General features: G+C 28.9%; 4 protein-coding genes across 4 annotated transcripts; all 4 read left to right on the top strand.

Annotated features, from left to right (window-relative positions):
• Positions 1-57: 57 nt before the first annotated feature.
• Positions 58-1,298, top strand: LOC100569841. The gene is made up of 4 exons (XM_029485269.1): positions 58-669; positions 806-1,031; positions 1,095-1,219; positions 1,290-1,298. The coding sequence occupies exons 1-4, from the start codon at positions 571-573 to the stop codon at positions 1,296-1,298; spliced, it is 459 nt and encodes a 152-aa protein (XP_029341129.1). The 5' UTR covers positions 58-570.
• A 14-nt stretch (positions 1,299-1,312) lies between these two features.
• On the top strand, positions 1,313-2,253 carry LOC115033328 (protein male-specific lethal-1). Its single transcript, XM_029485679.1, has 2 exons — positions 1,313-1,431; positions 1,528-2,253. Exons 1-2 carry the CDS (start codon positions 1,367-1,369, stop codon positions 1,733-1,735), a joined length of 273 nt encoding a protein of 90 aa, XP_029341539.1. The 5' UTR covers positions 1,313-1,366; the 3' UTR covers positions 1,736-2,253.
• A 3,495-nt stretch (positions 2,254-5,748) lies between these two features.
• Positions 5,749-7,494, top strand: LOC100570039. Its single transcript, XM_029485678.1, has 4 exons — positions 5,749-6,184; positions 6,321-6,546; positions 6,610-6,946; positions 7,041-7,494. Exons 1-3 carry the CDS (start codon positions 6,086-6,088, stop codon positions 6,774-6,776), a joined length of 492 nt encoding a protein of 163 aa, XP_029341538.1. The 5' UTR covers positions 5,749-6,085; the 3' UTR covers positions 6,777-6,946; positions 7,041-7,494.
• A 3,764-nt stretch (positions 7,495-11,258) lies between these two features.
• LOC100571546 lies at positions 11,259-13,205 on the top strand. Its single transcript, XM_029485677.1, has 4 exons — positions 11,259-11,694; positions 11,831-12,056; positions 12,120-12,456; positions 12,549-13,205. The coding sequence occupies exons 1-3, from the start codon at positions 11,596-11,598 to the stop codon at positions 12,284-12,286; spliced, it is 492 nt and encodes a 163-aa protein (XP_029341537.1). The 5' UTR covers positions 11,259-11,595; the 3' UTR covers positions 12,287-12,456; positions 12,549-13,205.
• Positions 13,206-13,264: the final 59 nt, after the last annotated feature.

Here is a 13,264-nt window from a genome sequence, read left to right as displayed (position 1 = left end):
CATGTGTACCGTATTTAAAGATCCATATGATGAATTATTTTTTACATGCATCTAAAGTTCAAATTTGCACAAAATTCATTAAAATATTTTCAAAATAGTTTAGATTTCAATCGATGACAAAACAACAATGTTTTGTTTCAAACGGTTTTCCAAATTTAAAATGAAACAAAAATTTGGGGGGGGGGGGAGCACAGCACCCATGGATCTCCCCCTGGATACGTGCCTGTGAATAATAATAATTTAATATCATATCATATAAATGCTGATAATAAAACCTACATCAAATTATACATTATATTATATTTGATAAGTTGAAAATGAAGTAATTTAACGTTGGCTGACCTGTCAACCAGTTGTCTGTCTCGCTCGTTCAGTCGGTCGCTCACTCCCGCACTGCTGTCCTTGCACGATGACAACGCGTTTGTTTGTGTTTTGAATATTGTCGTGTTATCGTAGTGGTGAACCATGTTCGTTGATCCGTTATTTCATATTTTTTTTTTCCTGTTCAAATCGCTCCAGTCCGTTTACGGTCATTGTTCGATAGGTACGTAAGTCTGTCACATAATAATCATGGCGAGGAGACGGAATAGCCGTGGTGTCGGTCGTGCCTCGGCGATGTCCAAAGAGAAAGATGAAAAGATATTACAGTTGACAAACGAAGTGGAATATGTGAGTAGCAATTTGAATATTACCTCAAGTGATTTAAAAGTTAAAATCATTATAATTTAGTAACTTTAGTCTTCATTTTTATTGAATTTTTTATATTTATAGCTTGTATGTAACTTTTTAACGGTTTGTTGTACAGCTCAAACAGAAGTCGGATGTCTTATCATTCACACAAGTTTCTTCAACATGCTCATCTGGCATAGGAGATTTGAGTTTGGCTGAAAAACAATATCAACAAGAACATCAACACATTAAACCTAAAAAGCGAACGATTCGTCAAGCAGCTACTAAACAACCGAACCCAGATCCATTAGAATCCAACCAGACAAAACGGCGGAGAACTAGTATTCCACAAACTAAATCAGGTTGTTTTTTAAAAATAATTTTTTCCCAACAGTGCATAATTTTTATTTATTCACTATGAATAGCTAAATTAAAAAACACGGAAGAATTGTCTTTGATCACAGCAGATGATGCATATTACACATGCCTAGGAAGTTATGATCCTATAAAAAGCAATCCAGTTTCTAAAAATACTAAGAGGAATATAGAAGTAAGCATTTCATTTAACATGTATAATAATATAATCTGTTAAATATTTAGTATTGTTTTTATTACATTAGCATGTATGATTTTTCAGATTCCAAATTATAGACTTAAAAAATATTCTTGTCGAAATTCAGCAAAAGGCATAGAACTAATGTCGGATGCTATATTTCAAAAGAGGCATTTCAAACACGAAAGAAGTGAACAAATTTGTAAGAGGTAATGCAATTATAGGTTGTTTTTTGTGTGTGTGTGTGTGTGTGTACCTACTTATATTATGTAGATAATGTTAACATTTTAATATTGTTATTTTAGAAGAGACTTACGACAAATAAGAGAATTAATACGAGTAGAAAATTTGAGGAAAGGTCGTAATAAGCACCATTCACAGAAATCTAATGACAATAATAAGGAAGAATTGACAACTTTATTGCCGAGTCCATCGAACATCAAATCAATTGAAATTACAAACAAACTACCGGTATCTGCATTTGGCATTAATTTATATAGATTGACATGTTAGTGCTTACCCATATTATTTATTAAAGACTTGTTAAACTTAAAATGTTATGTTGGTTATGTTTATAAGTTTTAAAGTATCCCATGGTCAAGTATAGCTAATATCGATTTAACTCATAAAAGAGAACAAATACAAATAATCTACAGCAATTACTAAATTTAACATTTTAAGAATAATTATATACCATGTACAGTGTCTAAAAAGCTAATTACCTATTGTCAATAACAAATCACAAGTAGTATAAATGTACAACCTACTTTAATTTAATATACATTATTTTTAAATGATTTCATTAAAGCTGAAGAAATATTAAGCAAATACTGCAAAAAAAAACTTTTGAAAATAAACTACTTTAAACAGCACAATACTAATGGCTTATTAATTATATTCAACAGATATAGAGAGTTCAATGCTTTTAAATACTACACAGGTTTTTCTTTTATTTCAATCACTTTTTGGTGATAAGTGTTAGTATAATATATGAACTATTGTCTGTTATTATGTCTCCAGACTCGAGAAAGAAAGAAGAAAAAACATATATTGTTTCTTCAATCAATAGGTCAATACATTCATCGCTCCGCTTAGTATTAAATAAAAAAAAAATTTATCATAATAATATCATATCACAAAATAAGGCGATTGAATAGACAACCACTAGTTGATTTAGTTCTACTAGTGTTACAGGCCATCAGTACCCTGGAAATTTCATAAGTGTCCAGTAGTCTAATTTATAATGTATAGTATTAGGTAGGTTAGCTCTTGTAAAATAGGCAATCTTATAGAAAGCTTAAAAACATCCTTTGATATGTAAAAATGTTCAAAAAAGTTAATAATTATCCTCTAAAAAATGTACAGTTAAAATGGTCGGTATTCTTATATGAAAAACAAAAGTTATCGTATATCCACAAAATACACCTTAACTACTTAGTCTTCATTGTTATTGAATTTTAAATATTTACTGTCATTGATTAGGTTACTGTGTTGTGTGGTATTGGATTTATTAAATTTACATTTAGTAAATAATTCTTAATTTGTATACTACGAATCATGTCAGTCATTACGCATGTTTTGGTGGCGGCTTCTTATTATTGAAACGTTACCTGTCCAATCCAACACAATATTTTGTACATCAATGTTATTGTTACACAGCTGTTGTATGTATTTGATCAATAACAATCGACTGTAATCTAATCAATATAGTCTTTCTTACCAAAATTAAAAGAAAAAAAGTGGGCTAAGTGGAAGTCGTTCTACTGTACAGTAGACTACAAGTAGACCACTTTAATGAATGGTGTTAAATTTGAATTCAATGGTAGGTTAATCAATGTAAACGAAAAAACGATTCTGAGCTAAGGCGATCTATCCGCCTATAATATTTCTAAGTATATTTGATGATATTATTGTGAATAAAGTAATTTATTTTACTACCTATTAAACATATTAAGTACAAAAGTAGCTTAAATTCATTTTTGCCAAATATATTATATTTGAAAATTTCATTATGTGTATAAAATATGTATAATTAATAATAATATACTCTAAAAGTTGAATAATGTGCTCACGAATAGTATATTTAATAAATATTAAATTAGTTAATCTACAGAAAAATTAACAAAGTGAGTATATCATCGAACCATATGGATACTAACTAGTAACTACTATATAGGTACCTACATGGCCCCATATTACAATTAGTAAATCTTGGCCAATAGCAGGTAGATATTGTTATTTTAAGAATCTACCTATTATTGCTCAATACGATTATTTAATCATACCACTGTCCTCAATTTTAAAAAAACTACAACCACGCTATATTGAAAAAAAATATAAGAAATAAGTCTCTTACTGCCCATTCAGCCAAACACTGTCTTCATTTATTAAGGGTCCTCCAATAACAGATGTTTTGGTATACATCTATAAAACAAAAGTTTTAATATAACACCTAGTCTAGTAAAAATGAAATACAGACATATTGTGAGTTGGGTCCAGTTCTTTGGTCTAACACTACCTATCAAGGAATATAGGTACCTTCTATCTTGTATGTTATAAAACAAAATTATTTTTATAAATTATAAACAAGATTTTGAATCTATTATGGTAAAGTTAAAGATTAAAAGAAAAAAAACTATATTTTTTGTTTAAGACAACAAAATAAATTGTTTTAATTTAATATGTAATTTACTTGTATATGTCAATGTGACATGTACTAGTATACCTATATATCTCTGTTTATTTTTTACTTAGGTTAAATATTTTCTAAATGGATATTTTATGTGGACATTATATTATGTATATATTAAATATTAAGTAAAAATATTTTAAATTTGGTAATTTATTCAATAATATTTAAAAAAAATTAAAATGAAGGATGGTAATAGATATAATCATTTAATACATAAACTTTTTTTCTAATGGATATCTATTATTATTTATTATTAATAATTAACCGAAAAAAAAACACAATATTCACTTGGATTTTACACTGTTTTATATATATGTTTTAATTGTTTTAAACAATGAACAAAAAGTTTCAAATTCATTTTTTATAACAATAATTAACAGTAATGAATAATGATTTTCTTTTCGAAGTGCGCTCCGTTTCTGAGAGGCCCTGTGCAGGTGCGCTGTTTGCACGGTCCTTGCGTCGACCATGTTGGTGACCATAGTCCATAATGGTTAAAAAGTTGAGCTGTAGTCAATTCTTGATTTACTTGGTTGCAATTTTGTAATTACACGTAACCAAAAAAGTAGCGTCCGATCAGAATGCAATTTTAATTGACTCGACTCGACACACGGTACTTATAGCTCTCAAACCAGCTTGAACTATGATTCCCAGGAAAAAATTGTTCAAAGTGTTTGACCAAATTTTGTGTTTAGTAAGTATTTGTACCAGGTAATACATTGTGAGTTTACCCCCTTTCCGTCCATAACATTACGCGAGTCGTTGTCGCTAACCGTGATAGTACAAGTGTAGTTGAGAGTAAAAATAATTTTTTATCAAAAATCTCAAAAATATAAAAACACAGTTTTTTTAATAGTTGTTTTGTGTTCAAATTTGGAGGAAATTACTTATCAAACAACCAAGATTAAGTTAGTTTTAGTTATTTTGTTGTAATTTTATAACATTAATTCAATTTACCGGCTACTGTTTTAATAATAATAACAATATAAATATAATATAAAATAATAAAATATCCACACTGACAAACCATCACCGTTCAGAATCGTTATTCGTATACAATGATATTATATAATTGAATTCAAATTTAATACCATCCATTATACAGTGACCCATTTGTAACCTACTGTACGGCAGAGCGACATCCACTTATCCACCATTTTAAAATTTTTTTCAGTTCGAAATTCATAAATATTTTTCAAAAACAATCATAGGTGCATTAAACAACGTATAGTATTTTTATAATTAAAAACAAAACGCGGATGGTATGTGCATAAGAAAAAGTTTTGAGACAAAATATTATGGTAAAATAATATGAAAATGGCCAACAAACCAGTCTTGATTATATTAAACAGGTATCGTTCAAGTTTCTACCAGTCTTAAATTTTCATTTTTATATTTATATTTTTTTTTTTTTATAATTTAAACTTATCTACTTATTTAATTTACTAATTGGATGACAACGACAAAATGATTATTTTTAACTTTCCGATATTAATAATTTGCTATTGGTAGGCCTAAGTCTGTATACATTTGGGAGGAAAATAATGTATTTATGTTGGGACACAATTCGTGTAGAGGTTAAATATCGTCGGGACGCAATTCATGTGTACCGTATTAAAGATCCATATGATGAATTATTTTTACATGCATCTAAAGTTCAAATTTGCACAAAATTCATTAAAATATTTTCAAAATAGTTTAGATTTCAATCGATGACAAAACAACAATGTTTTGTTTCAAACGGTTTTCCAAATTTAAAATGAAACAAAAATTTGGGGGGGGGGGGGGAGCACAGCACCCATGGATCTCCCCCTGGATACGTGCCTGTGAATAATAATAATTTAATATCATATCATATAAATGCTGATAATAAAACCTACATCAAATTATACATTATATTATATTTGATAAGTTGAAAATGAAGTAATTTAACGTTGGCTGACCTGTCAACCAGTTGTCTGTCTCGCTCGTTCAGTCGGTCGCTCACTCCCGCACTGCTGTCCTTGCACGATGACAACGCGTTTGTTTGTGTTTTGAATATTGTCGTGTTATCGTAGTGGTGAACCATGTTCGTTGATCCGTTATTTCATATTTTTTTTTTCCTGTTCAAATCGCTCCAGTCCGTTTACGGTCATTGTTCGATAGGTACGTAAGTCTGTCACATAATAATCATGGCGAGGAGACGGAATAGCCGTGGTGTCGGTCGTGCCTCGGCGATGTCCAAAGAGAAAGATGAAAAGATATTACAGTTGACAAACGAAGTGGAATATGTGAGTAGCAATTTGAATATTACCTCAAGTGATTTAAAAGTTAAAATCATTATAATTTAGTAACTTTAGTCTTCATTTTTATTGAATTTTTTATATTTATAGCTTGTATGTAACTTTTTAACGGTTTGTTGTACAGCTCAAACAGAAGTCGGATGTCTTATCATTCACACAAGTTTCTTCAACATGCTCATCTGGCATAGGAGATTTGAGTTTGGCTGAAAAACAATATCAACAAGAACATCAACACATTAAACCTAAAAAGCGAACGATTCGTCAAGCAGCTACTAAACAACCGAACCCAGATCCATTAGAATCCAACCAGACAAAACGGCGGAGAACTAGTATTCCACAAACTAAATCAGGTTGTTTTTTAAAAATAATTTTTTCCCAACAGTGCATAATTTTTATTTATTCACTATGAATAGCTAAATTAAAAAACACGGAAGAATTGTCTTTGATCACAGCAGATGATGCATATTACACATGCCTAGGAAGTTATGATCCTATAAAAAGCAATCCAGTTTCTAAAAATACTAAGAGGAATATAGAAGTAAGCATTTCATTTAACATGTATAATAATATAGTCTGTTAAATATTTAGTATTGTCTTTATTACATTAGTATGTATGATTTTTCAGATTCCAAATTATAGACTTAAAAGATATTCTTGTCGAAATTCAGCAAAAGGCATAGAACTAATGTCGGATGCTATATTTCAAAAGAGGCATTTCAAACACGAAAGAAGTGAACAAATTTGTAAGAGGTAATGCAATTATAGGTTGTTTTTTGTGTGTGTGTGTGTGTGTACCTACTTATATTATGTAGATAATGTTAACATTTTAATATTGTTATTTTAGAAGAGACTTACGACAAATAAGAGAATTAATACGAGTAGAAAATTTGAGGAAAGGTCGTAATAAGCACCATTCACAGAAATCTAATGACAATAATAAGGAAGAATTGACAACTTTATTGCCGAGTCCATCGAACATCAAATCAATTGAAATTACAAACAAACTACCGGTATCTGCATTTGGCATTAATTTATATAGATTGACATGTTAGTGCTTACCCATATTATTTATTAAAGACTTGTTAAACTTAAAATGTTATGTTGGTTATGTTTATAAGTTTTAAAGTATCCCATGGTCAAGTATAGCTAATATCGATTTAACTCATAAAAGAGAACAAATACAAATAATCTACAGCAATTACTAAATTTAACATTTTAAGAATAATTATATACCATGTACAGTGTCTAAAAAGCTAATTACCTATTGTCAATAACAAATCACAAGTAGTATAAATGTACAACCTACTTTAATTTAATATACATTATTTTTAAATGATTTCATTAAAGCTGAAGAAATATTAAGCAAATACTGCAAAAAAAAAACTTTTGAAAATAAACTACTTTAAACAGCACAATACTAATGGCTTATTAATTATATTCAACAGATATAGAGAGTTCAATGCTTTTAAATACTACACAGGTTTTTTCTTTTATTTCAATCACTTTTTGGTGATAAGTGTTAGTATAATATATGAACTATTGTCTGTTATTATGTCTCCAGACTCAAGAAAGAAAGAAGAAAAACATATATTGTTTCTTCAATCAATAGGTCAATACATTCATCGCTCGGCTTAGTATTAAATAAAAAAAAATGTATCATAATAATATCATATCACAAAATAAGGCGATTGAATAGACAACCAGTAGTTGATTTAGTTCTACTAGTGTTACAGGCCATCGGTACCCCGGAAATTCCATAAGTGTCCTGTAGTCTAATTTATAATGTATAGTATTAGGTAGGTTAGCTCTTTAAAATAGGTAATCTTATACAAAGCTTAAAAACATCCTTTGATATGTAAAAATGTTCAAAAAAGTTAATAATTATCCTCTAAAAAATGTACAGTTCAAATGTTCGGTATTCTTATATGAAAAACAAAAGTTATCGTATATCCACAAAATACACCTTAACTACTTAGTCTTCATTGTTATTGAATTTTAAATATTTACTGTCATTGATTAGGTTACTGTGTTGTGTGGTATTGGATTTATTAAATTTACATTTAGTAAATAATTCTTAATTTGTATACTACGAATCATGTCAGTCATTACGCATGTTTTGGTGGCGGCTTCTTATTATTGGAACGTTACCTGTCCAATCCAACACAATATTTTGTACATCAATGTTATTGTTACACAGCTGTTGTATGTATTTGATCAATAACAATCGACTGTAATCTAATCAATATAGTCTTTCTTACCAAAATTAAAAGAAAAAAAGTGGGCTAAGTGGAAGTCGTTCTACTGTACAGTAGACTACAAGTAGACCACTTTAATGAATGGTGTTAAATTTGAATTCAATGGTAGGTTAATCAATGTAAACGAAAAAACGATTCTGAGCTAAGGCGATCTATCCGCCTATAATATTTCTAAGTATATTTGATGATATTATTGTGAATAAAGTAATTTATTTTACTACCTATTAAACATATTAAGAACAAAAGTAGCTTAAATTCATTTTTGCCAAATATATTATATTTGAAAATTTCATTATGTGTATAAAATATGTATAATTAATAATAATATACTCTAAAAGTTGAATAATGTGCTCACGAATAGTATATTTAATAAATATTAAATTAGTTAATCTACAGAAAAATTAACAAAGTGAGTATATCATCCAACCATATGGATACTAACTAGTAACTACTATATAGGTACCTACATGGCCCCATATTACAATTAGTAAATCTTGGCCAATAGCAGGTAGATATTGTTATTTTAAGAATCTACCTATTATTGCTCAATACGATTATTTAATCATACCACTGTCCTCAATTTTAAAAAAACTACAACCACGCTATATTGAAAAAAAATATAAGAAATAAGTCTCTTACTGCCCATTCAGCCAAACACTGTCTTCATTTATTAAGGGTCCTCCAATAACAGATGTTTTGGTATACATCTATAAAACAAAAGTTTTAATATAACACCTAGTCTAGTAAAAATGAAATACAGACATATTGTGAGTTGGGTCCAGTTCTTTGGTCTAACACTACCTATCAAGGAATATAGGTACCTTCTATCTTGTATGTTATAAAACAAAATTATTTTTATAAATTATAAACAAGATTTTGAATCTATTATGGTAAAGTTAAAGATTAAAAGAAAAAAAACTATATTTTTTGTTTAAGACAACAAAATAAATTGTTTTAATTTAATATATAATTTACTTGTATATGTCAATGTGACATGTACTAGTATACCTATATATCTCTGTTTATTTTTTACTTAGGTTAAATATTTTCTAAATGGATATTTTATGTGGACATTATATTATGTATATATTAAATATTAAGTAAAAATATTTTAAATTTGGTAATTTATTCAATAATATTTAAAAAAAATTAAAATGAAGGATGGTAATAGATATAATCATTTAATACATAAACTTTTTTTCTAATGGATATCTATTATTATTTATTATTAATAATTAACCGAAAAAAAAACACAATATTCACTTGGATTTTACACTGTTTTATATATATGTTTTAATTGTTTTAAACAATGAACAAAAAGTTTCAAATTCATTTTTTATAACAATAATTAACAGTAATGAATAATGATTTTCTTTTCGAAGTGCGCTCCGTTTCTGAGAGGCCCTGTGCAGGTGCGCTGTTTGCACGGTCCTTGCGTCGACCATGTTGGTGACCATAGTCCATAATGGTTAAAAAGTTGAGCTGTAGTCAATTCTTGATTTACTTGGTTGCAATTTTGTAATTACACGTAACCAAAAAAGTAGCGTCCGATCAGAATGCAATTTTAATTGACTCGACTCGACACACGGTACTTATAGCTCTCAAACCAGCTTGAACTATGATTCCCAGGAAAAAATTGTTCAAAGTGTTTGACCAAATTTTGTGTTTAGTAAGTATTTGTACCAGGTAATACATTGTGAGTTTACCCCCTTTCCGTCCATAACATTACGCGAGTCGTTGTCGCTAACCGTGATAGTACAAGTGTAGTTGAGAGTAAAAATAATTTTTTATCAAAAATCTCAAAAATATAAAAACACAGTTTTTTTAATAGTTGTTTTGTGTTCAAATTTGGAGGAAATTACTTATCAAACAACCAAGATTAAGTTAGTTTTAGTTATTTTGTTGTAATTTTATAACATTAATTCAATTTACCGGCTACTGTTTTAATAATAATAACAATATAAATATAATATAAAATAATAAAATATCCACACTGACAAACCATCACCGTTCAGAATCGTTATTCGTATACAATGATATTATATAATTGAATTCAAATTTAATACCATCCATTATACAGTGACCCATTTGTAACCTACTGTACGGCAGAGCGACATCCACTTATCCACCATTTTAAAATTTTTTTCAGTTCGAAATTCATAAATATTTTTCAAAAACAATCATAGGTGCATTAAACAACGTATAGTATTTTTATAATTAAAAACAAAACGCGGATGGTATGTGCATAAGAAAAAGTTTTGAGACAAAATATTATGGTAAAATAATATGAAAATGGCCAACAAACCAGTCTTGATTATATTAAACAGGTATCGTTCAAGTTTCTACCAGTCTTAAATTTTCATTTTTATATTTATATTTTTTTTTTTTATAATTTAAACTTATCTACTTATTTAATTTACTAATTGGATGACAACGACAAAATGATTATTTTTAACTTTCCGATATTAATAATTTGCTATTGGTAGGCCTAAGTCTGTATACATTGGGGAGGAAAATAATGTATTTATGTTGGGACACAATTCGTGTAGAGGTTAAATATCGTCGGGAGGCAATTCATGTGTACCGTATTAAAGATCCATATGATGAATTATTTTTACATGCATCTAAAGTTCAAATTTGCACAAAATTCATTAAAATATTTTCAAAATAGTTTAGATTTCAATCGATGACAAAACAACAATGTTTTGTTTCAAACGGTTTTCCAAATTTAAAATGAAACAAAAATTTGGGGGGGGGGGGGAGCACAGCACCCATGGATCTCCCCCTGGATACGTGCCTGTGAATAATAATAATTTAATATCATATCATATAAATGCTGATAATAAAACCTACATCAAATTATACATTATATTATATTTGATAAGTTGAAAATGAAGTAATTTAACGTTGGCTGACCTGTCAACCAGTTGTCTGTCTCGCTCGTTCAGTCGGTCGCTCACTCCCGCACTGCTGTCCTTGCACGATGACAACGCGTTTGTTTGTGTTTTGAATATTGTCGTGTTATCGTAGTGGTGAACCATGTTCGTTGATCCGTTATTTCATATTTTTTTTTTCCTGTTCAAATCGCTCCAGTCCGTTTACGGTCATTGTTCGATAGGTACGTAAGTCTGTCACATAATAATCATGGCGAGGAGACGGAATAGCCGTGGTGTCGGTCGTGCCTCGGCGATGTCCAAAGAGAAAGATGAAAAGATATTACAGTTGACAAACGAAGTGGAATATGTGAGTAGCAATTTGAATATTACCTCAAGTGATTTAAAAGTTAAAATCATTATAATTTAGTAACTTTAGTCTTCATTTTTATTGAATTTTTTATATTTATAGCTTGTATGTAACTTTTTAACGGTTTGTTGTACAGCTCAAACAGAAGTCGGATGTCTTATCATTCACACAAGTTTCTTCAACATGCTCATCTGGCATAGGAGATTTGAGTTTGGCTGAAAAACAATATCAACAAGAACATCAACACATTAAACCTAAAAAGCGAACGATTCGTCAAGCAGCTACTAAACAACCGAACCCAGATCCATTAGAATCCAACCAGACAAAACGGCGGAGAACTAGTATTCCACAAACTAAATCAGGTTGTTTTTTAAAAATAATTTTTTCCCAACAGTGCATAATTTTTATTTATTCACTATGAATAGCTAAATTAAAAAACATGGAAGAATTGTCTTTGATCACAGCAGATGATGCATATTACACATGCCTAGGAAGTTATGATCCTATAAAAAGCAATCCAGTTTCTAAAAATACTAAGAGGAATATAGAAGTAAGCATTTCATTTAACATGTATAATAATATAATCTGTTAAATATTTAGTATTGTCTTTATTACATTAGTATGTATGATTTTTCAGATTCCAAATTATAGACTTAAAAAATATTCTTGTCGAAATTCAGCAAAAGGCATAGAACTAATGTCGGATGCTATATTTCAAAAGAGGCATTTCAAACACGAAAGAAGTGAACAAATTTGTAAGAGGTAATGCAATTATAGGTTGTTTTTTGTGTGTGTGTGTGTGTACCTACTTATATTATGTAGATAATGTTAACATTTTAATATTGTTATTTTAGAAGAGACTTACGACAAATAAGAGAATTAATACGAGTAGAAAATTTGAGGAAAGGTCGTAATAAGCACCATTCACAGAAATCTAATGACAATAATAAGGAAGAATTGACAACTTTATTGCCGAGTCCATCGAACATCAAATCAATTGAAATTACAAACAAACTACCGGTATCTGCATTTGGCATTAATTTATATAGATTGACATGTTAGTGCTTACCCATATTATTTATTAAAGACTTGTTAAACTTAAAATGTTATGTTGGTTATGTTTATAAGTTTTAAAGTATCCCATGGTCAAGTATAGCTAATATCGATTTAACTCATAAAAGAGAACAAATACAAATAATCTACAGCAATTACTAAATTTAACATTTTAAGAATAATTATATACCATGTACAGTGTCTAAAAAGCTAATTACCTATTGTCAATAACAAATCACAAGTAGTATAAATGTACAACCTACTTTAATTTAATATACATTATTTTTAAATGATTTCATTAAAGCTGAAGAAATATTAAGCAAATACTGCAAAAAAAAACTTTTGAAAATAAACTACTTTAAACAGCACAATACTAATGGCTTATTAATTATATTCAACAGATATAGAGAGTTCAATGCTTTTAAATACTACACAGGTTTTTCTTTTATTTCAATCACTTTTTGGTGATAAGTGTTAGTATAATATATGAACTATTGTCTGTTATTATGTCTCCAGA

This window comes from Acyrthosiphon pisum, chromosome X (genome assembly GCF_005508785.2).
Source record: "Acyrthosiphon pisum isolate AL4f chromosome X, pea_aphid_22Mar2018_4r6ur, whole genome shotgun sequence".
Taxonomy (NCBI): domain Eukaryota; kingdom Metazoa; phylum Arthropoda; class Insecta; order Hemiptera; family Aphididae; genus Acyrthosiphon; species Acyrthosiphon pisum.
This window is presented reverse-complemented; position numbering and strand designations above follow the sequence as displayed.